This window comes from Alexandromys fortis, unplaced genomic scaffold (genome assembly GCF_014885135.2).
Source record: "Alexandromys fortis isolate MF-2015 unplaced genomic scaffold, M_Fortis_MF-2015_v1.1 scaffold_95, whole genome shotgun sequence".
NCBI classification, from domain to species: Eukaryota; Metazoa; Chordata; class Mammalia; order Rodentia; family Cricetidae; genus Alexandromys; species Alexandromys fortis.
The window spans coordinates 7,139,470-7,167,003 of record NW_026067990.1 but is presented as its reverse complement, the minus strand read 5'-3'; the positions used below and the strand labels follow the sequence as shown (position 1 = coordinate 7,167,003).

The 27,534-nt window shown below is 43.9% G+C and overlaps 1 protein-coding gene across 5 annotated transcripts in view; it reads left to right on the top strand.

The window, feature by feature from the left end:
• The window catches only part of Fhl1 (four and a half LIM domains 1), a 62,267-nt gene extending 35,184 nt beyond the window's left edge, over positions 1–27,083 (top strand). For 2 of the 5 annotated variants that reach the window (XM_050159673.1, XM_050159674.1), the window contains exons 3-8: positions 21,654–21,835; positions 22,848–23,022; positions 23,563–23,732; positions 24,163–24,349; positions 24,944–25,146; positions 25,572–27,083. In XM_050159673.1, coding sequence (XP_050015630.1) covers positions 21,680–21,835; positions 22,848–23,022; positions 23,563–23,732; positions 24,163–24,349; positions 24,944–25,146; positions 25,572–25,655 — 975 coding nt within the window. In that variant the 5' untranslated portion in view covers positions 21,654–21,679 and the 3' untranslated portion in view covers positions 25,656–27,083. Of the gene's footprint in view, positions 1–12,084; positions 12,223–21,653; positions 21,836–22,847; positions 23,023–23,562; positions 23,733–24,162; positions 24,350–24,943; positions 25,147–25,571 lie in introns of those variants that run through there. The other 3 variants (XM_050159671.1, XM_050159675.1, XM_050159676.1) reach the window with 3 other exon arrangements.
• Positions 27,084–27,534: the final 451 nt, after the last annotated feature.

Here is a 27,534-nt window from a genome sequence, read left to right as displayed (position 1 = left end):
TCCCATCCATTAAGTGCAGCCAGTTCTTCTTGACTCACTACATTTTTAGTTGGTACACCCTAGCTTTCTTACAGCACCGTTTGTCATAAGAAAGCACTAGAGGAGCCCATTCCCTATGGAGAGATACCTTGCTCAGCCTAGGCACTGTGGGGGGGTCTTGGTCCTGCCTCAAAGAGGTGATGGGACAGACTCTCCAGGGGAGGCCTTATGCTCTCTAAGGAGCACATGGGGAATGGGGTGGGTGGAAGGTAGGAGGAGTGGGAGGAGAGGAGGGAGGGGCAACTGGGATTGATATAGATAAATAAATGAATAAATAAATAAAATGAAAAGAAAACACTAGAAATCCATAACTATAAACAATGGACTCATCTATATCTATTTCCATATCCATATCTATATCTATCTATCTCCACATGGCTATATACTATATATATATGAAAAATGGGAAAGCTCATTATGTATTGACATGGACATTTCTCCAAATATAAATTCCAACAGAATAAGTAGAAACAGCAAGGTAAAGAGTAGAATATATAATAAGCTACCTTTTGTCTTTTAAAAACAAATTAAAATATGTAATAGCTCCCTCTCTTCGCTGCAGCCCCTCCCATGTTGATACCCCAAACTCCTCAGATTCATGGCCTCTTTTTGTTTAATTACGTTTATTTGGTTTTTGTTGTGTTTTGTATCAAGACAGGGTTTCTCTGTAGCTTTGGAGCTTGTCCTAGAACTCGCTCTGTAGACTAGGCTGGCCTTAAACAAACAAATACACACACACACACAATGGGCTGGTGAAACGGCTTAGCAGGTGAAGGTGCTTGCTGCCTGGCCTGACCACCTGAGTTCAATTCCTGGAACTCATGGAGAGAACCAGTTCCCTCAAGTTGTCCTCCGATCTCTGCATGTGCACACACCAGCCAGTAAAGAAATGAAAGTATGAAAACTTAAAAGCACATATTAAAAAACCCTCATGCAAAAAGATGCTCATAGTAGCATTACTTATACTGGCCAAAAAGTAGAGATGACTCGCACGTGCCCTCTAACACCTGGATGAGCAGTGCTTTGTGCATCTGGACACTGGAGTAGCGTTCAGCTGGGGAACAAAGTAGTAGTTGATGTTAAACATCCTTGAAAATACCTAACGGAAGAAAACCAGTGACCGATACCAGACACAGAATACCACTTGTCTTAGAGTCAATATGGTTGTGATGAAACACCATGACCAAAAGCAAATTGTGGAGGAAAGGGTTTATTTAGCTCATGGTTCATCATCAAAGGTAGTGAGACAGGAACTCAAGCAGGACTGGATCTTTGAGGCAGAAACTGATGCAGAGGCCATGGAGGGGTGCTGCTTACTGGCTTGCTTAGCCTGCTCTCTTACAGAACCCAGGACCACCAGCCCAGGAATGGTACCACCCACAGTGGGCTGGGCCCTTCCCCATCAAACATTATTTAAGAAAATGCCCTAGTCAGATATTATGGAGGCATTTTCTCAATTGAGGTTTCCTCCTCTCAGATGTCTTTAGCTTGTGGCAAGTTGACATAAAACTAGCCAGGACACTACATATTATATGATTCCATTTATATAAAATGTCTGAAATAGGCAACTCTATAGAGGCAGGAAGTAGGCTTGTCCTTGTGAGGGGCTGGCCTAGGGTGGGGAGGGTGCTGGTGGTGGGGAGAAAGAAGAGGGACTGCTTAGAAGGCCAGACTGCTTTGGGAGTGGTGAACACACTCCCAAGTTAGTGTGGATGGCTGTGTAACTGTGTAAATATGCTGCAGACCTGTTGAATTGAGTACACTAACAGGGCGGTTTCTTAGCCTGTGTTCTTTTTATAGTGTATTTGAATAGATAAAGACCAACTTGATGAAGTCTGGAACTTGGAAGCTTTAGCAATTACTGTGATCTATAAAATCATGCCCAGCTTCTTGAGTTTCCACGCAAGAAATATTATCATTCTGAAATATTTTTATGTACTATTACTGATAACTCCAGAGGACTTGATGTCTTTTAACTACCTTTACTACCATTCACCAATGATTTTTTTTTTATTTTATAGAGGAATACTATTAACTCAAATGAATCCCTGATTGGTGGAAGTGTAGGGAAATTAGGTAAGGCATTCTTAATGGGAATTAAGGGTTGAGACATTATGACTGTGGGTCTTTCCTAGCTCTGCCTCTAGAGCGGCTATGGGAGTTTGGAGAGGAGCCTAGGGAAGACACTGAGAGCAGTCTGCCCTCTCCTCCAAGCTGACCCCACAGCTGTCCCCTGCTCCATCGTACTACTTCTCAGGGACTGTGCATTGTTCCTGTCCTTTTCCTTGTGTTCTCTTGGGATGAGCTGAGTCATGAGGTTTAAGGAAGGGAAGGGGTAGCTTTAGGAGTCTTGAGTGATCTCTGTAGGCCTGAGAATACAGCTTTTTTTTTCCGCATAGTCACCTTCTTTTCTAAGTACTGGCTCATTGTGGATTGCTGTCTAGAAGGCCAATTGCTACCATTTCATCTGTCCTGTCCACAGATTGGTTAGAAAATTCTTCTTGCCTTTGAACCAAAAATTCATCTTGGCATAGATACACGGGATTGACTTCAATGAATTTTTGATCATGTATAAGGCAAATATTTCTAACACTTGAGACCTTAGGCCTTTCCCAAGCTGTGATCCAAGGCAACTCTTTCACCTGATCCTCAGAGCCTGTCCTATACTTGGTTTAATAAAATAGGTCTTTCATGTCTATATCCCTGGCATGCATTGAAAATCAGCTTACAGAATGCAATTGTAGTTTTGCAGACTGGAGATGGTTCCTGGCTATGGAGTAGCCTCTTTTTGTTGTTGGTCCTGAGAAATGAACATAAGTTCTGAGATGCATGTGACCCAAAGTTAGCCTGCCTTATTCGTTCATAATCAGAAGTTGTGTTTGGAAAGGCTCCCTCACCCACTTTGTTAACTGGGTTCTTTTTTTTTTTTTTTTTTTGTGGGAAGAATACGGGAAAAACCCTTACTCACGCCTAGATCAGGCAGGTGCCCTTGATCTACCTAGCCATTCCCTTGAGAATTCAAGGAACTTTGTTCTCCCGTGTTCTCTCATTTGTTCAGAAACCATTCTTACTCATGTTTGGGCATTCAGCCCTCTCCTTTGGGCTGTTCTGTTCCAGCCTCCATTCCTCTCAGTCCTGAGGACTTTCAACTTTGCTCCAAGTTCTCCAGTTATTCACAGGCCCATGGTCTTTCAAACTGGGCTCTTGGCCAAGATCCTGAGCTCTTATCTCCTTTCCACATACCTCCTGTGAACTGGTGAACTTAATAAATTCTACTGCAGGAAGCTGATGTTTGGGGACAGCTACATTTTTGCAGTGTCATTAAATAAATAATATATCATGATTGCTGTGTGTCAGTCACTCTCCTGAGTTACAAACATACTCTATTTTTCATAATCATATCACATAGGTACCAGACTATCAGAATGGCATCACATAGACAGTATTATTATTTCCATTTTGTAGACAAGCAAGTTGAATTACAGAGAAATTAGGTAAAAATTTTCCCATGTCATACAACCAGAAAGTGATAAAGGTAGAACTCTTCTCCAGACATTGTGGCTCCAGAGTCCATTCTGTGAGCCACTGTGCTATGCTCACCTGAACTTCATAAAATCAGTATACACATACTAAATTTGGAGACAACCACAATTATTTATCTTCAAGATAATGTTAATTGTTGAACCAATCTCATGTAAAACTAGCCCTGAATGGAGAAATTTGAGAAGTTCTGTGCAGTCCACACAACTATTTGAAGTTCATGAATGCGGTAGACTAATTACTGTTAATTACTCTCTCATTTTTCATACGTTAAGCAACCCAGGTTTTTGAACATTAGGTACACATTTCACATATTTGTTCTTTTTCATTGTTACACTGCTTGAAAGTAAAGATGAAATGGGTCTGGCAAGGTAATCCTTGAGTTGAGAGAGTTCTCTGTTTTTGCAGAAGACCTGGGGCTCATTCCAAGCATCTGCATGGTGGTTCTCAACTGTCTGTAACATCAGAACTATGTTCTGATGGCATGTTCTGACCTCCACAGGTACCAGACTAGCACATGATAGACATAACATCCATACAGAAAAAGTATTCGCATATGTAAAACAAAAGTTTAGGAAACCAGATGGGCTGGAATTGAGGTTAACGTGTCAGTCTTCCCAAGCATATGTCCTTTACTAGCTTCTGCTACGGTAGACCTAGTTAAGATCCTTTTTGGGATGTCCTAATGGACTATACCCAGGGCCTTGCCTGTGTGTAGGCCTGTGTTCTACTGAGTTCTATCTTCAGCTCTGCTGCCCTCCTTTCTGTGAGGCCCGTGTGCTGACTCTTGTGTTCTCATCCTTCTCTTCAATGTACTTGCTAACTGCCATAGAGAACACAGTGCTTGACTCTGGGAGATTTGAAACTACTCTTGTCCTTAAGTGTCTGCTTCCTCTTGTTCCCCCTTCAGCCTAGTCTTTCTATCTTGTAACTTAGTGTCGACTACAAATTTGGAGTTAACTAGAGTTTATGGTCTTGTCAACTAGTCTCTTGCTGTTGCATGAGAGAATCCATCATGTTTCATTCCCCGCTCAGGATTAGTGACCCAAATTAGTCTCTATTGATAATTAGCAAAGATAAGGGACCATGATCATCACTTGCTACAAACTTAATTCTTAGGCTTTGTGTTGTAATGAGTAAGACCTCTAGTTGGAATCATCTTGACTGGGTACGAGGAACAGTCCTTCCAAAATTTCTGTTCTCATCATATATAGACTGGCTGTCAGGGAAGACAAGCTACCCATTGGGGCAATAATCTGTTGGTAGACCACACACCAAGATCAGTAGATCAGTTGTCACAAATAGTGCCTGGCTGGCACTGAAGCTCTTCCCATAGAGAGTTGTTCTTGTTTGCTCTCAACATGAGTCACTGTGGGCTGCCACTCTCTTGGGTGGAGTCTAGATTGAGACACTTGTAGGGCAAACAAGGCAGAAGCCAAGTGAGCTTTAGCCCTCTGCAATTCTTCAGTTTGCCACAAACCCAGAGTGGCTCCATTATCAAAGTAGTTAACTCTAGCACTTAACAAAAGAGGGTCTTCCCGGGTGACTTTTTGGCCTCTCTTCCTGTCATCTTCACACTCCACCACATTAAATTCAGATTCTCTTTTGACCAAACCTACTTAACCACGCATGAGTTTCTTCAATGTCAACATCCAGTTCAACAGGTATGCTTTGCTTACAGTTTGAACAGAGGAATGCAGATTATTGTAAAATACTCACCATAGTCTTTTAATAAAAGGAAGATGGATTATATGTCACTAGGCTAAATACTTTGCACTCACGAAGAACTGTGGGCTCTTTGTAATCAAAGTAGTCAGTCATAGTTGTCAGCACTAAGGATAAAGGTGTGAGGGCTAGGGTTGTAACTCAGTGGCAGAGTGCGTCCCCAGCATGTCCAAGGCCCTGATGCCAGCCCCACTACCAGGGAAAGGCTAAAGGCATGGGTGCTTTAATTGGCTGTTCTTCTTGCCGTTTAGGATATTCGTCAGCTGGGTGAACGGTAGACTAAGGCCACAGGACGCTTAGCCCTCTCACATCTCAGGAGCGTGGAAGGCCTGTAGCAGGTGGACTCAGTGATTGCCAGGGCTTGGGATGATTGAAAGGGTGTTTTGAATCATGGCACATGGTAACATGGAAATAAAACAGATACATCACAAGTGGCTGGTAGAAATAGACTAGGAGAGAATTTTAACACCTAAAATATGACAAAGATTTATCCCTACCAGTAGCGTCTCAGATTCATAAAGACATTTATTTCCCTTGATCTATATTTATATATTTTCTTCTAAAACTTTTATGGATTCTTATTTCTTTGTTCCACTTTTCTCTTTATTTCTCATCTAAATTCTTAGCTAGTTTTTGTTTGTTGTAAAGTCTGATATCATTATCATAGGGTCTTCCTTTGATAGTCATATGTTCAGTGTTCTTCTAATGGTGACTTCTGGTGAGAGTCACAAAAAATCCATTGGACATGGTTCTGATGGTTTCTGTATCTTGGTGAGGGTCTTTAAAAACATGGAAAAGGACAGACTTTGGGGACAAGAAACTTTACAAACTATTACTAATAATGATATGACATTTCTAAAAGTCAGATAACAAAGAGCATGGCATACATTTTCATTTGTAATCCCTGAGTGAGTATTATAAAGAAACCCTAGGCCATGGTGAACTGCAAGATAAATTATCTTCAATAGACTTTTCAAGTTGCCTTGGTATTTATAGTCTTTTTGTGTATCTTATGGCATTTGTCATGGGTCTTCCCCTTCCCATAGACACTCTTGTCTTTTCTCTGAGACTCAGAGGCCCTATGGGCAAGCAGAATTCTGGGTTTTCATTTGGCTCTTATGTTATGAAGCAGCACTTGTGTGATCCTGGAGTGTTCCTTCATTTTGCTCTTTCATGGGTATGCTGGGAATTGTGACATTTAAGAAGTGGCATTGCAAAATTGGACATGTCATTTGGCAAAGGTTCCTTCAGCCTTAAAGATTGCCAGGAACCCGAGATGGCTGAAGCTGCTGGACTTATTTCTGGCATGAGTACACAGGGCAAAAAATACTCTGGACGGTTCATCATTGAATCCTATCATATCATAGTACATGACGAGATGCTTTAATCTTGTGTTTAGACTCACTCAGGAAAAATGGTGGAGGGACTTGTAGCCTGACAAAATTATTCTGGGAGAAACTTAGGATGGATTAATTTATTGGTAGTAGGAAAGAATAAAATAATATATGAAAGTTCAAGATGAAACCACCAAGACTCCATTCCAGGTTGTGATCACGTTCTTGCTTTTGGCCATGTCTAGTGGTTTTAATTGTTTTAATGAGTTTTCAGTAATTTGGAAAATTTCTTGAGTTAAAAGAAAATGGAGTAAGATAGGAGACCGACCGACCACAAGTCATGCTGTGAAAGAGGAGCTCTTGAGATGCATTGGCCAAGTGGGTCACCGAATTTGCTGTGTGACTCTTGGGTTTCACCCATTTGAACTTTGAAGTGTGATCCTCCCAGTGGTAGTTCAGAGGTAGAGTCTATGATTCTATTGCAGTATGAGAATTCTTATATTTGGTCTTTCTTGACTTGAAATGCTAGGTACCATTAAAATCTGTTTGCTCTTGCCATCTCAGAAGAACCTCAACTGTAAAGGGCTGCATGAAGTGCCACTCTTTCACAATGGCTCCACCTCACACAGTCTCCCCTATTTTCCTGCTCACCCAGAATTTCAGTGGCAGTCAGCTTTTGACTCCATCCCTTCCTCTGCAGCTAATACCTCCTCTCTCCTGCCCTCTAAATCCCTTCTACCTAATCTTGTCTTTCTGTCCCCGTTGCTAGTATTCATATTCATTTAGCCCTGCCATGTATGTTACCTGGTCAAATGTCGTGCCCTTCAAGGCCACTTCCCAGCCTTTAGATTCTTCCTTTGAGATCTCCCCTTAGGACTGCTCACATCACTCAGATCTTGCCCTTCCTTTGCACCAATTGTGTTCTGATTTTCCTGCTTCTCGCTTTGGTTGCATCACTTCTTCGCCACTCTGCTCCGAACAGCCTTCTCTCAGCCAGACTTTATCCTGCTTCTGGAGCATGCCTCATTCCTCTCACGACTTGACCAACATTCTGCCTTTGTCTTGACTGACCCCTTCCCATTCTCTGAACAGGACATTCCTCACTATTCAGGAATCAGTCATGGCATAGATGCCGTGATGTTTACCAAGTGGTTTCTGGCCCCATCTTGATAAGATTCCTGTCAATGATAAATAGTGTTAACACCATATCTTTCCTGTAACACCATGCTCTGCCTTGCATATAAATAATTTGTATATTGATCCAGGTAACAGTTTTTCTGTCTAGCAAATCACTTTGTAGTACATAGCAGTAGGACAGTGATCCAGCTGTTGGCCATGTAAGAGAAATGGGGCAGCAGAATGATGGACAGATCCCAGTGAGGAGATAGAATGCACCCATGGGTTGTTGGAAGACAAGGATGAGTAATAAACTCTGATGTCAGTGGTCTTGAGAGGATTACCCTCTAGGGGGGACTGAAGGGATTTGATGCCAAGCACTAAACTAAAAAGTCACCCTAATCTGGCTAGCCTTGGATAGGTGCTAAAGAGAATTGTTCACTCTCTGCCAGCCAGCTTCCCCAACAGTGCAAACAATACAGCTTTGAAAACAGTACAGTGATTATTGAAGAGATTGTTAAATATTATGCAGTTAATGTATAACAAGATCAGTACAAATACCAGTGAAGTTAGTGACTGTTTGGGTGTCAGCTAAGTAACCACTGAAGTGTCTGAACAGTTGAGCCAAGATGGGACAATTTATTAACTGTTCTTACTGAGAAATTCTTTTTTTTCTCATGTAAAATGTTTTTATTTCTTTTTTATCTTCATTTTTAATTCTTTGAGAATTTTATATAATGTGTCTTGATTATATTTACCTCTCTCTCTGAACTCCTCCCAAATCCAACCCCCTTTACTCTTGGTTGTCTGTTTCTTAAACCCATTAAATACAGTTTGTGTTGCTTAGTTGCGTGACCTTCCACTGAAGCGTGGTCAACCTTCCAGGGCCCACATCCTCAAGGAAAACTGACTCTTCCTCTCCCAGCAGCTATCAGTTGCCAATAGCTCTTAAGTTAGTGGTTGGATTTGGTGTCCACCCTTCCCTCTCTATGCTAGGATTTGTCTGGCTAGAGCCTGCGAAGGGTTTGTGCATACTGTCTTGACTGCTGTGAATTCATGTGTGAAAATGCCCTACTGCACCGAGAAAACACTGTTTCCTGGTGGTCATCCATGGCCCCTGGCTCTTAGAATCTTTCTGCTCCATCTTCCACAATGATCTATGAACCTTGGGAAACAGGGATGCGGTGTGAGATGTCTCGTTTAGGGCTGATCATTGTTCAGTTTTAGTCTCCATACTTTGACCAGTTGCAGGGTTTCTGTGATAATCATCATCTGCTGCAAAAAGAAGTTTCTCTGATGAGGGTACAAAAGTGGACTCATTCGCAGGTGTAATAATAAGCCATCAGAGGTCAGTTTAATACTGTACCGTATAGCAGAGCAATAAAGTATGCTCTTTCCTATGGTCTGTGACCTGTCTAACCACAGGTTCTTAGCCCCAATAATGGTGCCAGATGTGGGTTTCATCATGTGCAGTGGGACTTAAATACAATCCTAAAGTGGTTGGGTTCTCCTATAGCATCATACCACTGTTGCCCCAGTGGGGCTAATTACCAGGCCAGTTGTCACTGTAGCTTGCAGAGTTCATAGCTGGGTAAGCCTGATGACTGCTTTCCTCTTCTGGTGGTGTTTATGGTACTCTCCCAGCATTGCTAAAGCTAGCCAGTAGGGACAGAACTTCCGGGTAAGTACTAGTTTGATTTCTCCATGTCCTGACTCAGGTATGCGGCATCTTCTACAGTAGGGTCTTACCATCAAGTTCTGTAAGTTAACCAGGAGCATTGACAATAAATAGCCCATCATGCTTTTAGTTTGGTAAAACGTCTAATTTTGTGAGAGTTGACATTAACACTGGAGGCTGGTGTCCAAACAGACCCTAGTCATGTCTTACAAAGTGCCTTATGAAAGCTGAGTTACATGCTTGATGTGTGGTGCAAGTGGAGTAAGTACAGTAGTAGGTTGAGCACCCAGATCACACAGACTTGTCATTATTGACTAACTAGTGATCACAAAGTAGTTTTCTTGTCTTTGTGTATTCTCTTATATTTGAGGCAAAATAGACCCAAGTACATTTGCCAACTTCATGAAGCCATATGTCCATAATTTCTATTTGCCTTTCAAAATGAACCAACACCTAAATGAGCTGCCAAGTCACTATAAAATCTATGTCCCAGTGTCAAGCTTGAAACTAGAAGTGGTGTCTTCTGAGGCAGCATTAGATAGATACACAAAGTTTGTTGTTCACAGCACTGTTAAGAGGGTCATTTAAAAATACACTGACCCTACTGAAAGGAATGCCTCATTAAAATATAAGTTTAGGACTTGTAAAGGTTAGTCATCTAATAAAGTAAGAGCATTTCCTCTAAGTAGAGAATGTACGTTGATTTTAGGGGTGTGGTATTGTTGTAACTGGTCAGTCTGTTATAATTTAATCATCCTGAACAAGGAAATGTCTAGGAGGGTGTGGAAGAGAGCACAGTGCCTTGTACACATTCTCTTAGGCTTATTTTTTTTAAATAAACATCCTGAATTTTTTATTCTTATGCCAGTCTCTAAATAACCAAGAGTAGGCAGAAATTTTAGTTATCTTTGAAAGTAACTTTTCCCTGAAAGCTTCAAGTTCAAAAAACTGGGAAACTCATTTACCCATCTGTCCACATCATATTTGCATGCCCTATGCTGCAGGAGCGTGAGGACAAGCAAAGCAAGCACTGCTCTAGCCCCCAGCCTGGAGCATGCGTGATCAGACACACTAGTGCTTGTTGAGTTTAGCTTGCCTAGGCTCAGTCCCAGAGTGAAATTCTGCTACCTCTCTTAACAGTTCATAGCAAAGCCAAAGCCACTCTTTTTGAAACAGGGGTTCTCTGTGGAGCCCTGGCTGCCCTGTAACTCACTGTATAGACCAGGCTGGTCTCAAACTCAGAGATCTGCCTGCTTCTGCCTCCCAAGTGAGTGCTGGGACTAAAGGCATGCACCGCCACCACTCAGCAACAAAGCCACCTTTTAGATTCTAGATGGGACTGTGTTTTGGAGGAATAATTGACACGGGTGGCTTGTCTTAATATATTCCAACGCATAGCTTTTTTTTGTTTTTGTTTGTTTGTTTGTTTTTTGTTTTTTGAGACAGGGTTTCTCTGTGGCTTTGGTTCCTGTCCTGGAACTAGCTCTTCTAGACCAGGCTGGTCTTGAACTCACAGAGATCCGCCTGCCTCTGCCTCCCGAGTGCTGGGATTAAAGGCGTGCACCACCATCGCCCGGCTCAAGGCATAGCTTTTGAACACTTCCCAGGAGCTGGGTTGTATTCTAGATCACGTCACCAACATAGAACAGAGGGAAGAGTGAGAAACAAAACGAAAGCAGACAAGTTACTTTGATGGCTGCTGGTAGCAGGGCTTTAGAGCTGAAGGAGCATCAGATTGGGGAAATTGGGCAAGAGTAGCAGGAGAGGATGGGAGCAAGATGGGCCAGGTTGGAACTGTGCTGGTGGTCAGTGACTTCAGTCTCTGAGTGGCTTGAGTGAAGACTTGAGATGGGAAAAGAAACATCTGGGAGAGACTTTGTGCTGAGAGGATGCAGGGGACGACAAAGAAGCCAGTAAAGTGGGAGCCAGGGCAAAGGAAAGGTCCTAGACAGACTTTGAGGCTTTTCTTAGAACCAGTTCACAATCGCCAAGTATCCAGCCAATGATGGTCCGTGGAGCTGCTACTATAATGCCTGACAGTTGATGTCTATTCATGTGTTATCATTGTCTCTGGAAGCAAAAAGTGTAAGACAGACCATCTTACACTGTAGATGTAGCAAGGCTGTGCACGTGTGGGACCTATACCATTCTCTCTGGTGCTGTGGTTAGAGTAGCCACAATCGCTCCCCATTCCAGTGATCCGCTGTTTGCTGGTACATAGCCAGGAAGACATTAAATGTCCTTAAGCTCTAAATCTCTCTCATTGTAGTGTCTAACTTCCTTTAAATTACACCGGTAGCCTAAGTCCATCTCCTATAGTTACTTTCATCATTAGCAGGACAGAAATGCATGATTTATAGGACCAAAGGCAAGCTCCTGTGGCATATAAAGTGAATTAATAAGGTTGGCTCAGCATTAAGCTATGTCAGAGCTGAGTCCAAATTTTATTCCGGTACAGGGATGACTTTCTATGTGGCCTCTCTGGCTCTGAAGCTAATTTGGATGCTGAGTAGCCCCACAGGTATTTATATGTAGCGTGTGGTATTTTTACTGGGTCCTATTCTTCTCCCTTGGATCACCTAAAATGGTTAAGAATTTTCTAGTGGGATTAAGGTTGTGATCTCAGGGGAGGGGTGGGACATCTGCTCTTGGTTATTTTTGTGAGCTGCCTCCCCTTAAATGTATGTTCACAAATGAGGCACAGCGTTATCATCTGGGGTTGAGAGAAGACCGGTCTAGGTGCTGCTCCTGAACTTGGCCTCTGAGCCATGGCTTCTCAAAGACACTCAGGTAAAAACTCCCTGTTCTTTCTCTTAGCTGAAGGACAGTTGTTTATGGCAATGAATCTGTCATTTGTCTAAAGATAATTTTGGACTGAATGATTTGAGTGTTGTGTAAACGGTAAGTAAATCCTAGCTGATAGCTATTTTGTTCTCATGCTGTTTCAAAGATGAAAGTTTTCTTCCTCAAGTAAGTTTAGACATTTGACTTTTTAAAACTTTGTTGTACATTTTCAGGTTATCTTATGAAACTAAGAGATGGTGTGAGGAAGGAAGTTTGATTTTCTTTGTTTTGTGGGGGCAGTATTAGGAATTTTGGGTCATTTATAAGGGCGCTCTTCAGCTCTACAATGCTTGAAGTCTAACTTCAGGTGTTTGTGAAAGGCGAATTGAATAGGGCGAGGGAAGAAGGGTTATGTATAACTTAAAGTATCCATGAAGGACCTGACACATCTTTCTTTCTTCTGAACAATATTCTTAATTTTTCTAAAGAAACAGTTATAGGTCTCTTTGTTATGGAAAATATGGTATTCATTTTTCTTAACTGGAAAAGTTTCCTATCCACCTAGATAAGGAGCAAGAGTGAGCGAGGGTTTTCCTCATGTTTTATGGTCTGCCATTGGGGAGCCTTTTGGCTCTAAAGAAGAGGCCTGTGAAATAGGCGCTGGAGGATGAAAGTCCAGTTCTGTGAAGTTAGCCTGCTGGCTGGATCACTCCCCAACCCAAGAATGTGGCTCTTGCTCTCTTTCCCTCTGCCCAAATAACAGTTCCCTTTCTTGGAGCGGATGAAGTAAGATAGATGGGCAGAAACCAAAAACTTGGTCCGGTCTCCCAACTTGGAGGTTAAGGGTCAAAGTTACTACTAATGGTAGTCTTTTATACTTTTTTTTTATTTTTTATTTTTTGAAACCTGGGATTGCCTGTTGATACTTTGACAACAGAAACACTTTTTGAAGAAATGGCCTTTTCAGTGTTTTAAAGCAGTGGAGTTCACTTTAATTTATTGATGTGCAGCTCTTGCTTCGTTTCTAAGTGTTTAAAAGCTCTTTGATGATTTCTCTGTAACCCTCAGCGACAGTTTTACAAACATGGTTGCCACATGCCTGAGATTGTGATTATCTGCCAAACAGTCAGCTGTACCAGTTGTCCTAATGGATTTGACTCCGCATCAGCTGCGAGACGTAATCACTAATTAACGCTCAGAACAGTCGGCTTTAATAGCTGGTATTTATGGCATACCTAAAAACGATACCTAAGTTGTTAGTTAATAATAGTAATAATTGATAAAATAAGAAATGATACAAATAAATAATGCCTCAATTGTTATAACAATTGTTTATACTTGTTACATGATTTTTTCAAATCAAGAAATAACAGTGTGCATTGTGTTAAGTTCATTGGTCTATAGAAGCAGAGAATAAGTAGTTCCATAGAAAAGAAAGAAGCTCTCACAGAAGGAAAATCAATGTTGCTCTTAAATGGGCTTCATTTGAGCAAAATGAAGGTTCGGCTGTTTGCATTTGGGCTCATTTTTAGTGTCCATGCACACGTCAGAAGACATTTTAAGGTAGGACAATGTGCACATTCAGCATTGAACATTCTTATCTGTTAAAACAGTAGTTCAATTCCTTTTACCCTTTTGCTTTCAAGTCAAGGGCCAGGATGAGGATTTCGAGAGAGTTAAGATCATTTTGTTTTATCCTGCAGTTACAGTTCTTTTCACCAGTCAGCTGCCCAGTAGCCCTCATATACTCCAGGCCTTTTTAAATGCCAGAAGTGGAAATTGGGAGTTGGGGGAAGAGGCGAGGGATCGAAATGGACTGCTTTCTTAAATCACTGAAGAATGGGAGCCAAAGGATTGGGCTGAGGGTGAAACCAGACTTTCGGTATTCTTCTGTTTTTTAATGTTTAATTTTTATTCTTTATGTACATTGCCTTCCAACCACGGTTTCCCCTTCCTCCACTGTTCGCGGTCCCTCCTCCCCCACCTCCCTCCCTCCCAGATCCGCTCCTCCTCCACTTCCCATCCAAAAAGGGGGTGGGAGCAGGCCTCCCAGAGATATCAGCCAAATATGCCATTACAAATTACGATAAGACTAGGCACAGACCTTCATATCAAGGCTGCATGAGGCAACCCAGTAGGAGGGAAGGGACCCAAGAACATTCAAGAGAGTCAGAATCCCCCACTCCTACAGTTAGGATTCCCACAAATACACCAAACTACACAACCATAAGATATATGCAGAGGACCTAGCTCAGACCCATTCAGGGTCCATGATTATCCCTTCAGTCTCTGTGAGCCCCTCTGAGCTCTTCTTAGTTGATTCTGTGGGCCATGTTCTTCGGATGTCCTCAACCTCTCTGATTCCTAGACTCCTTCTTCCCCATCTTTTGTGGGGTTCCCCTGGCTTCGTAGCACCAAGTATGACTGGCAAAAAAGTCAATAAAATGATTCCTAATGATATTCTGCTATACTCATAGATTGGTGCCTAGCCCAGTTGTCAGAGAGGTTTCATCCAGCAGCTGATGGGAGCAGATGCAGAGACCCACAGCCAAACACTGGGCGAAGCCAGGGGAACATTTTGTATTCTTAATGACCACTAAATGACTGCCTACCACTTTTCCCCAGCTGGAAAAATTAAAAAGATGTTCCATGGCCACTGGTCACGAACTTTCTTCCCATCTGAGAGACAGAGCATGACATGCTGCGTGCGACGTGCACAACAAGAGTGGTCATAGGATGACTTTGGTGAAAGAATAGCAGAGACACTTTCATTTAATGATACTATATCCAACCCTCCCGACAGCAGACATAAACTAAAATGGTGTTAGTTGCACATCAGTTACCCAAAAGAGCTTCTAATTTTTTACCAAATGTGGCATTCTAGAGAAATTGCTAGTAACATTGAATCATTGTGTTCATGTTCTATTTTTAAGCCTAAAATAAATAACCCTTGCTGATTTTTCTATGATATTTGATAGACTGCTTTTCAGCTATGACTCATAAGCTCCGTCTCCCTGAGGGTATTTAGGTGTGTGTTCTCAAATGTCTGATGACCCTTCCGGGTGTATTAGCATGTCTGTGACACAAGTGTCCTATTCATCAGCTGAGGCGTCCTTCCCTGTTTGTTGAATGTCCTCAGGAGTGCAGTATGTCCTTTTCTTTGGAAGCCAGCATTTATTGCTATGGCACCGATGTGCTGCACCGAGCCGTAAACAGTAGGGAAAAGCTGGGCTTTGTTTTCCAACTGGGTGGTGTTCAGTGTTTGTGCTGTTAGAGCAGTCCAGCAAAGCGCACAGAAGAAAGTCGCCTCCATATGACACCCACTTTCTCCTGAAATGTTAACTTTAACTACTTGGTTTGAGGGACAAATGCAAGTTCCTACTTTGTTTCTTGGTTAGTTGGATGGGTATATGATTAAATTTGAAGCTAGGTCATTTTTCTTTTGTATGTTTATACATCTGTGTGAGAGTGCGTGCGCGTGTACACTCATGCACATGTATGGTCAGTGTTGGGGTTTCAGTCACTCTCCACCCTATATTTGGAGACAGGATCTGTCACTGACCCTGGAGCCGACGAGTTGAGCTAGACTGGCTGGTCATTATAGCTTTAGGAATTTCCTGTCACTTCTTCCTCAGGCACATACCACTGTACCTGTCTTTTTATTTGGGCGTTGGTTATCCAAAGTCAGCTCCTTATGCTCTCACAATGACGTTTTACTGATTGAGCCCCGCCCCCAGCCCCTTCAATCCTTTGTTGTTGAGACATTGAGGTTTTTGTAGTCACCTCCTGGCACACTGGAAATAAATAAAGATTTTTTTTCCTGATAGGAAGCTTCCTTATTAAGTGAAGAATGATGTGTCTTTTGAAGCAGGCATAGAAAGACAATCAGCCTGCCAACCTAGGATAGATAGGTAGCAGTTGATCACCCAGCCACACTTCCCACTGGATTAAGCTAAGCATTCAGAGTTACTTACCTTAAATACATTTATATGAAAGATAACTTAGAAAAATCAGATCACAGTTCACATGACTGGGAGGTATAATTTAGATTTGGAGACCCTAGGATAATAGGAGGTGAGGTTTGAAATCAGGACATAGTATTTTGCATTGTATTAGGTTCCTTCATCTGTGAAAGCAGAAGAGAATGTGGTTCACAAAAAAAAAAATTCTCAGAAGGAAAATCAATATTGCTTAGAAATAGAGGCTGAGTTCATTGGATCTGAGTCCATTGTGAATGCCTGTCCACACAGTGAAGTTTAGAAGCTTAACAGTGGCAACCTTTCTCTACCTATCTGCCAGCAAGGCACACTGAAAGATTTCTATACAGAAGCTCCAGACTAGGTCCTTGGGCTTCTATTACAGTGGTAGAAGTTTCTGTGACAGAAACCTCACTACCATGTACAAATGAAGGCCACATGAGTTTAAAATTCATCAGAGGAGCTACCCTGGAACACAGTGTCCTTCTCAGAAGAGGCAATAAGGGAGGCAGCATTGTAATCACATGCAGCAAAGTTTTCATTTAATGGTGTGTTAAAACCACCCTAGGTCAAGGCAGATGTGTCTGGGAGCTTGTAGAGTATAAAAGGTTGAACATTGCGTGTACTTGCAAATTGCTAAAGAGGCAAAATGATATCTCAAGAAATAAACACTGAAGAGTATGAGGTCAGCAAGAGTAGAGAGAGCCCCCCCTTCCCCGCAGAGAGGTTCATTTTTTTCTTTCTCATCTGCTGATTTCTTTTTTTTTTTATTTATTAAAGATTTCTGTCTCTTCCCCACCGCCGCCTCCCCTTTCCCTTCCCCTCCCCCAGTCAAGTCCCCCTCCCTCGTCAGCCCTAAAAGCAATCAGGGTTCTCTGCCCTGTGGGAAGTCCAAGGACCACCCACCTCCATCCAGGTCTAGTAAGGTGAGCATCCACGAAACTGCCTAGGCTCCCACGAAACCAATAGGTCCAGTAGAATCAAAAACCCGTTGCCATTGTTCTTGAGGTCTCAGTAGTCCTCCTTGTCTGCTATGTTCAGCGAGACGGGTTTTGACCCAGGCTTTTTCAGACCCAGGCCAGCTGGCCTTGGTGAGTTCCTGATTTCTAATGGAGGCTGGGGCAGGGCTGGAAGCTTTTCTCTTCCCATGAATTCTGGTGTAAGTCCATCTTTCATGATCCCCACCACTAAGGACATATATTCTCCTTTAAGGACCTCTGTGCAGGCATTGCCTTTTTTTCAGATAGATTCTTGACATCCTTAATTCCTGTGAATGTTCCAGTCTTGAGCATACTACCCATATTTTATATGAAGTTTTGGTGTGGTGAATATAGGAATATATTTCTCCAGCTTTGTAGTAAAGCACATGCTATGAGGCTTTGGAATAGTTTTGTACCAAGTAATTATAATTACACAGTTAGACAAATGAGGTTGGATAATCCAGGTTGTCCAAAGTTTCCATTAGATTTATCACAAAAAATTATTAAGGACTAGAGAGATGGCTCAGTGGTTAAGAGCTCTAGCTGCTCTTCCAGAGGTCCTGAGTTCAAGCCCCAGCAACCACATAGTAGCTCACAACTCTCTATAATGGGATCTGATCTCTCTTCTGGCATACAGACATAACTGTAGACAGAGCTCTCATATGTAAAAAATCTGTCTATTCTAGGGCCGGAGGGATGGCTCAGTGGTTAAGAGCACTGATTGCTCTTCCAGAGGACCAGGGTTCAATTCCCAGCACCTACATGGCAGCTCACAACTGTTTGTAACTCCAGTTCCAGGGGATCTGACACCCATGGCAAAACACCAATGCACATAAAATAAAAAAATTATTAAAGTTTAAAAATTTGACATTACTAACATACTTTTAAGTATTCCAGCTTGTTTGTGCATTAGGCAATAAAACCAACATTCCTAGACATGCTGTTTTATCTTGATGAATAGGTGTTTCCACCCATAGAAATGACTTAAGTCAACTGTTAAAAATCAGTCCTAAAATAGTCCCTTTGTAACCTGTTTGCTCCAGCTGTATGCAGAGTCTGGCCTGAAGCATACTGTGCTGGGGAATCTGAGGTGATCCTGAGTCTTCCTGGTTTTAAAGAACAAAAAAGTCGTACTGCCAAAAACAAAAACATGAAAGCACTGAGACCCAACAAGACCTTCCTTGTTGGTACCATTAACTTAAGAGTTGGCTCGTCTATTGTCTCCATAATATGCTTTAGACCTCGTGTTAAAGGAATGATATGGGTGTGTGTGTGTTCATTGATGGGCATTTTCAATATACTTTGGTACAGGCGTGTCCAGCCTGCTACCCACAGACTACCCATAGCATCCCAGGATAGCTACAAATGGGGCCCAACACATTTGTAGATGACAACATCATATCACAGTGTCAAAAGGTTGGAACCCTGCCCCTGGATACTTCTGTGTTCATTGGTGAGCTGTGGATTCTTTGGTCGTTTGCACGCCTAGAAGCTGAGCAGGTCATGTTCTGTAGCTATGGGACTGAGCAGTGACAAAGAGTAGTACTGGCTCAGAATAAATGCTTGTAAAGTAAGCAGGCTCGGTGGGTACATCTCTGGCACTATAAACCATAGTGTTTTAGGCTTTCTCTTGAAAACCTCTAGGTACCAGCTAGCTGTGGTGGCTCGTGCCTATAAAAATTTCACCATTTAGGAGGTCAAACTAGAAGGTTCACCACAAGTTCAAGACCAGCCCTGGACTACAGAATTAGACGTTGTTTCAAAGAAAAGCCAAAACAAAACTCCTAGAGATAGCTAGAAAGGGAATTTTCTGTCTTTTCTAGTATATTTTCCTTTTGTGTGACATCAGCACGTATTTTTTGTAAAAGATTAATTTATTATGTATACAGTGTTATGTGTGTTTGTATGCCTACTCTCCAGAAGAGGGCATCAGATGGTTATTAGTCACCATGTGGCTACTGGGGATTGAACTCCTGGGCCTCTGGAAGAGCAGCCAACAGTCAATGCTCTTAACCTCTGAGCCATCTCTCCAGCCCCAGCACCTATATTTTAACCATAAAATTAGAGCTCAGCAATATCAAAAGGTAGGGCAGCTCCTTTTAGGCATGGTCAGTAGAGTTCTTGGATATAGAAATATTTAGAATTCACTACTGCTTTTCTAGACATTAAAAGAGCGATAGTAAAAAGAAAAAGGCAAGCCGGGTGGTGGTGGCGCACACCTTTAATCTCAGCACTCAGGAGGCAGAGGCAAGTGGATCTCTGTGAGTTCGAGACCAGCCTGGTCTACAAGAGCTAGTTCCAGGACAGGCTCCAGAACCACAGAGATACCCTGTCTCGAAAAACAAAAAACAAACAAACAAAAAAAAAAAAGAAAAAGGCAACTCAGTAAGAGAGAATGATCGCTTTTCAAATGTGGCCCTAGGTGATAGGGTCTGAAGGGCTAATTGCATCAGGGTGCTGTGCTGTACAAATTCTATTCCCTTGCCATTGGTACTAAGGAGCCACTGATCATTTGGGGTCCTTGTAGTTACTCTTGCATTTTATTTATTTTGTGGTACCAAGGATTAAAAGCCGGGACTTGTGTGTGTTAGACTAGGATCCTGCCACTAAGCTGTATCCTCAGTCTTTTAAAACTTTTTAAAATAAAAATCATGTGATGACAGTTCCGCTAAATTGTATAGGCTAGCTTTGAACTCACTCTATAGTGCAAACAAGCCTTGAGCCTGTGGTCCTGTATCAGTCTACTGAGGTTATAACAGGGGTTGCAGGTCTGTACCACCAGGCTGTTGTGGCATATACCCTTACTAAAGAATCGCTTGGTTCCTCAAATCAGCCCTTAGCAAGAAAGCTTTGCTATACAATTGCCACATGGAGTAGAAAACAAGAGTCTCTATGAGATGGGAGAGACCAGCTAGAACAAACAGAGAGTGATTTTCCCACAGGCTCTCATGGCCATGGGTACTGGTACCTGTAGGCTATAGGAAGTTGAACAGATGCCGCAAAGTAGCTGAGTAACTCCAGGAGATGGGCCCGGCTTCCTTGTTGGACACACTTTGTATCTAACATAGGCACACAAGGGACTCTCCCTGGTACTCTTCCCTATTGGTTTGACAATGACAGAACTGTGCCAGGCAACTGTTGTGGTACAGAAATGTCACTCATTTACTTCCCGAGTCAGCTCTCTGAGATGAGGATCCTGGGAGGTGGCAGTGGAAAGCAGCAGGCATTGTGTGTGTTTCATGGCCCGCTTTCCCTTGTTGACTGACAGGCTGCAGAGATTGACAGGTCTGAGTGAGAGTTCATCAGCCTCTGCCCAAGCTGCCCAAGTGGGTTCCCAGACAAAGGGTGTGGTTTCCTTAGCTCACTCTCTGCTATTTGGTTGCCTATGGCAACAGGATCCAAACAACTTGGACATGTGGTTGTATTTAAAAAAAAAAAAAAAAACAACTGGGAATGGAACCCAAAGCAGGAGTGTGGGCCATTCAGTGGGTAGAAGAGCTGCGCTGAGTAGCAGAACTGCTCGTTTCTTTCCTCCATTCTTTCTCGAAATTACATGGTGGATGAATAGTTTGGGTTCAGATAGTTTCAGTTCTTGTACTTCTAACACAAATAATTGCTGTCTGTTTACTCCTGTAAATTCCCTTTTTTAAGTGTGATAGGAAAAATTAGCACATGTGTATAGAAATTGGAAACTAATAGAAACCCAAATTTGGTGCCTTCCTGGTGGCAGGGTTCTCTACTAAATGACTTAGCAGAGGGGCTACGGAAAACCTTAGCAGGGCTCTGGAACTTGGCAGACCTCTTATATATGGTTATCTAGGGCCATAGCTGAGGGAGTTTGTTCATGGGAAGGGGATGGAGGGAGGAGATCCTTGGAATTATTTTGAATCTTTGCAGAAGTCAGTTTTCCAGATTCAACTTGAAACTTTTTGCTGTTTAGAGCAGCAAACATACCAGAAGGTAATACGTCAATGAACAGCCCAGTCCTTACTGGCTTGACCTGAGAAAGATTTGATTTTGCTGCGTCACAAAGCGTCACCTCACTGTGACAGATACTTCATGGTTGCCTTGCCCAGTCGTCTTCCTTCTTTCCTGTCCCACCTCACCTTTCCATTCCTGGTTCAACAACAGATGGCTCTCCCAGAATCCTACCCTAGAATAAGTACTGGTCCTCTTGCCATCCTTAGTGTCCTCTGTGAGTCAGCAGAGTGATTTCTGACATGTCCGCGGGGAGTCGCTGGTCCTTGACATGTGGCATTTAGTGTTCAAATCAGAGGTATTTTCTTCCTGGGAGCCATAGTGAAGTATCAGTTGTCGTGGCACTTGGTAACTAGCCAAGCTCAAGTGGAAGCTAGGCCCTGAGGACTAGAGGGTTTTCCTAGCTGCATGGCAGCAGTGCACAGGAACCTCCGGAGCCTTCTGTGACAGGGCACCCTTGTATTTCCCTTTGCCCATTTGTTCTCCCTGCTTGCCTTTCCAGGTCCCTCCAGCTATAAGGTGGGCACCATGTCTGAGAAGTTCGACTGTCACTACTGTAGGGACCCCTTGCAGGGGAAGAAGTATGTGCAGAAGGATGGCCACCACTGCTGCCTGAAGTGCTTCGACAAGTTCTGCGCCAACACCTGCGTGGAATGCCGCAAGCCCATAAGCGCGGATGCCAAGGTAACTATTGTCCCCGAGGGGGAACGGGGCGGGCTGGGCTTCATGTGCTTTCTTGCAGCCTTGCTAGCAACGCCGCGCACCGTTTTGAGTTTTCGTCACAGCAGCCTTAAGTACTTGAGACAGGTTCTTTGCTGCCTAGGCTACTTTTCATGCCCCCTAGTTTAAAATAGAGTAATATAGGCCTTGGACTAGATGGCCCACTAAGGCCTTTGCAGCTCTTGAGTTGGACAGGTTGAATGGCTTTTATCGAAATGCTCGGCAAGAGAAGTGTTTGAATTTGGATTTTCTTATTTTATAATTCTTGGACATATTTAATGAAAGATCTTGATAACAATATCCAAGTATAAACACAAAATTTGTTCGCATTCTATTTATCTTCTGTGTGCATAGCTTGAAAGTGATTTTATACAATGTTTTTTATTTTTTTTAATTAAATATAATCCTATCATTTCCCCCTTTTTCTTTTCTCCTTCCAGCCCCTTTGGGCATTCCCTAGCCCCTGCACCCTTTCTCTCAAATTCATGGCCTCTGGCCTCCTTTTCTTTTATCGTTGTTACTTTTTGAAAGTAATTGTGTGTGGAATGACGTTTATGTGCTATAGCTAAACGTACTGGAAGGGTCTTGTTTTCCCCAGGGATGCAGGATAAACTATGTGTTGCGCTTTGACGTTGTGCCTGTGACCCAGCACATGAGACCAGATGTGCTTTTCTTCTTCTTCTTCTTGTGGGATCTATTAACCCTCAAAAAGCTTCAGATTTTGGAGCGTTTGGATTTCAGATTTGTGCTGAGGGCTCTCCTACCTCTCCTCTTATGTCCTTTGGGAGCTATGAGGCTTTCATCTACACTTCAGTATTCTGTTACTCCTAAAAGCACAGGGCATCCCCACATGGAAGGGGCTGACATCTGAGTGAGTAGTTCCCCGGCCCTGGAGAACCTGGTGTCTGATGGTAAGGCTACTGCCACTGCCCCCAGTACCCCTCACCGTGGCCACCCTGCTCTGCTTGATGTCCAGGAGGTGCACTATAAGAATCGCTACTGGCATGACACCTGCTTCCGTTGTGCCAAGTGCCTTCACCCCTTGGCCAGCGAGACCTTTGTGTCCAAGGATGGCAAGATCCTGTGCAACAAGTGCGCCACTCGGGAGGACTCCCCCAGGTGCAAAGGGTGCTTCAAGGCCATTGTGGCAGGTACTGGCCCCGCTCCTACCCTGAGGGCAGACATGGTGTGTGCTTGCTTGTCCTGGTGGGGCTAACATTGCTGTGAGCTGCTTTTGAGATTTTGGCATATATATGTACACATATACATACACGTATATATGCGTACACATATATGCTCGCACACACACACACACTCGGAGACTAAAGAACACTGGCAAGAACAGTCTGGCAAGAGAATGAAAAGTATGTAGCTTTTTCTCCTTTGGGTGTACTAAGTGACGGGTGCATGCTTCTCCCTCAGGCATTTGGGGTTAGGTAGTCCTCCTAGTGACGCTCTCCAGTTATTGCAAGGGTGGAGGTGGGGGAGTGGGGGTTCAGGTGCCTCATCCGCACCTGTAACAGAACCCTCCGTTGGCATGACTGCAAGTAACACATGGGGGGATAGGTTGAGGGAGGCCACTGACTGCAGGGCCTGCATCCCCTCGCCTCTGGGGAAGGGCTGGGGAGCTGAGCGGATGCAGCACCCTGCAGAGCCTGTCAGTGTGGCTATTGGATTGCTTCCCTCTGCAGGAGACCAGAACGTGGAGTACAAGGGCACCATCTGGCATAAAGACTGCTTCACCTGCAGCAACTGCAAGCAAGTCATTGGGACCGGAAGCTTCTTCCCTAAAGGGGAGGACTTCTACTGTGTGACTTGCCATGAGACCAAGTTTGCCAAGCACTGCGTGAAGTGCAACAAGGTATGTTGTGGTAATTGTGCACCGAGCATTGTTCCCTGGTGTTGGACAATCTGCAGCGCACTTGCACACACACACTATCTCATTCCATCCTCATGATAGCCCTGTGACGTTGGAATTATTGTGCCCATTTTACAGATGAGGAGCCTGGGGTTAGAAAGCAGTGCCACAGCTGATTCTAGTCATCAGCGTGTGCCCCTCCATTCTGAGTCGGGCAGCCCTGGCTCTGGAGACCCTGCCTCCTCTACTTCATTGGCTTCTGAAGAAGCTGACCTTCTCTAAGCCTTGGTGTCTTCATCTGTAAATTGGGGATAATAATAGCACCTGCCTCCCATGGCTGTAATGGTGATTAAATGAGATACTGTATACCAAAGCACCCAGCTCAGTGCCTGGTTGTTGAATCTGAATCCCGGTGCTACACTCCCTGGTCTAGGCCATCACATCTGGAGGAATCACTTACCAGGATCAGCCCTGGCATGCCGAGTGCTTTGTGTGTGTTACCTGCTCTAAGAAGCTGGCTGGGCAGCGTTTCACCGCTGTGGAGGACCAGTATTACTGCGTGGATTGCTACAAGAACTTTGTGGCCAAGAAGTGTGCTGGATGCAAGAACCCCATCACTGGTAGGCTAAAGAGTCCTTGCTAAGTCTGCCAGGCTAGTCTTTTGTGCATGGTAACCATCTCTCATTTCCTGGCGTTGGTTTCATCCACAAAGGCCCCTAGACAATGCCCCTACAATGGTGGCCCCAAAGGCCTCCCGCAAATAGTTTGGATTATCTCCCAGGCCAGATTAACCCTTGCAATGCAGAACACTTCCTGACTACTGTTGACCAACTAGCCATGCCAGTTCAAACGCTGCACGGGGGTGAAATTGAGTGGGGGTGGGGCAGGCACAAGGGGTGGGGGGTTAGTGGTGGGAGAGCCGGGACGGGAGAGGGAGGGGGTGAAAAGAGGGAATGGGGAGGGCTAGGGAGGCTGGAAAACTAAAAGCTGGCATTATACCACCCCATAGTGGAAGGCTAGTGCAGAGGGACCTGCTAGCGGGGTCATTTTTATGTATTTTTAATCTTTTTGTGATCAGAAGCAAAGCTAATCACTTCATTCCTCATCTTGCGGCCGCGATCCACGTGCCCTGAGCCCTTTCCCTTGCCTCCAATTTTCCCATCTCCCCGGGGAGCCTTGAAATGTACATTTGAGAAGACTTTTGCCATCCTCAGGGAAAAGGACTGTGTCAAGAGTGAGCCACCCAGTCTCTAAAGCTAGGAAGCCCCCAGTGTGCCACGGGAAACGCTTGCCTCTCACCCTGTTTCCCAGCGCCAACCTCCGGGGCAGGCATCCGGGTGGAGAGAGGACTTGTCCCTCGTGGGTGGTGGTTCTTTATAGAAAAAATCGAAGCTTAGCAGCTCCTCCTCGAGGCCCGGTAAGTGCACACCCCACAAACAGCCCAAGTTTGCCTCCTGGTGGCCACTTTGATGCCATGGCCCTGACTTTAAAAGACACTGGTTATGCTGGGAGGTCGGTGCGCGTCACAGAGCTATAGTGGTGGTGGCATGGGAACAGGGGTTCTTGAAATCAGGGAAGCCATTGGCTGAGCTCTGGCATCTTTTCAGGTCCTTGACAGCCATAGAAGGGTTGCTGCGGCGCGGGGGACAGTGGCGGCGCGGGGGACAATGCGCGGTGGGAGACAATGCGCGGTCGAGTAGAGGGGAGCAGAGAGCCGGGCAGACACTGACTGTGTGCCTGTCGACTCTATGATCGGGCAAGTTGTCATTTTATCTCTGCCTCCTGGGTTCCTCATCTGTCTTCATTCAGCTGTTGTCTCTGTTTTCTTGTGTTTTCCCACAGGGTTTGGTAAAGGCTCCAGTGTGGTGGCCTATGAAGGACAATCCTGGCACGACTACTGCTTCCACTGCAAAAAATGCTCCGTGAATCTGGCCAACAAGCGCTTTGTGTTTCATAATGAGCAGGTGTATTGTCCCGACTGTGCCAAAAAGCTGTAACTTGACAGGGGCTCCTGTCCTGTAAAATGGTATTTGAACCATGCTTTGTGTCCTTTGCTCACTCGCTCTGTTACCATCCATAGAGGAGGAGTGGGTTTCCACCTTCAAAGTTGCTCCTTCTGTCCTTTCTCCCATTTTACAGTATTACTCAACTAAGGGCACATAGTGATCATATTAGGATTTAGCAAAGAGCAACCTTGCAGCAAAAATAATTTCTCTGTTGCTGCAATGGAAAAAAACAGAAACTTAGATAGACTCTTCTGCATGTTTCTCATAGAGCAGAAAAGTGCTAACCATGTAGCCACTTCATGATGTAAGCAAGAAGCATAGGCGATAAGGCTCCCACTGAGAGGCCTTCCAGGGCTCATCTGAGACCCACTATGCCATCACATGACTGATGCGCAAGAGTTGTAGCGGCTGCTCCAACTCCCTGCTCACCTTCTTCTGTGAGCAGTAGAACTTGCCAGAATGCATGGTTTAACTTCATCAAAACTCTGCCCTTCCTTCTCTTGTTTTGTGCTGTCACATGACTAACACGAATTTGCAGAGAATTAACACTCTGAACTTAGCTGTAATTTTCAACTGACTTTTCCCCTACTAACGTTTGACTCCCCACGTGGCGTGTTTTCTGATCACTCCTGCCTTGAAGCATGGAGCACACAGGTGATTTGGAGAGTGTAAGTAGGTCTGAGGAAACGAGCCTGTTTCAGAGCATCGTCACAGTGACTTCTGGAAGCTTAACAAAACTAACCCTCCTGTCCTTGTTCATTTTTTAAATTTTTGTTTTAATTAATAGTAAAAATAGTTTATGGGTTTGGAAACTTGCATGACAATATTTGAGCCTCCTCAGACACCCCTGCAGTTTTGGAATCCATCCTATAGAAGAGACAAAAACTCTAGAGGGGCAGCTGAGCAGGCACAGACAGGGCTGTCTGTCATCAACAAGAATATGACATGTTAAAGCCGTGACAAGTTGATTCCCTTGTGACATAGTTGTCTGCTCTTTGTCTGTGTTCAAGAAAACCACAAAGTCCCTTTTCTTGTGATTCTTAGAACGTTCCCTCAAGAGTTTAGCTGGGTCTCGGGGGCTGTTGGGGGTTGTCATCATCCTCCCCAGGCAGGACTGGTTTTCCACCTCCTGCTTCTCTGAAACACAGGATACCTACTTTACTGTATTCTCCATTATATTACATATATAAAGAGACGATATCAAGGTAAACATGTAATGAAAATACATATTCGTATATTACTGTAGCAGTGGTTGTAGATGCCGCCAGCTCACTTCCACACTGTCATTAGCTGTTTCCATCTAACGTTTCAGTGTATCCTTACAAAAATAAAAGCAGCATAGAAAGAATACGTCTCCTGTCTTTTTATTATTCTGCCCAAGGGAAGCACGCGTGTGTAATATGCTGCTGCCTCAGAAACTCGGGGACCTTGTTCCTGGCGTCAAGGATATACTTAGTTCAGTGCAGTGTACAAACGTGTAGCACCACCGCGGTCCAGTTTTTTTTCTTTTTTTTTTTAAAAAAAAAAAAAAAAACAAAAAAACAGCCTCAAAGTGTTTCCCAGATTTCTGCATTTCACAAAAGCCAAGAACCAATGATGCTTGCATGGGCAGGGTAGCACAGGCAGGAAGGGACTCCTAGATGAGGCCATTTCAGAAGGAATCATGCTTTCCCCTCATTCCTTCATTCCTTTCCCTTCGGCCCTCTAGAGCCTGGGATCCATGCGCCATTGTGTCTTTCCCATCCGCCCTTCCTACCTGCACCCCCTAGTGCTTTGGGCCATTGTCTCCTTTTGAGAGC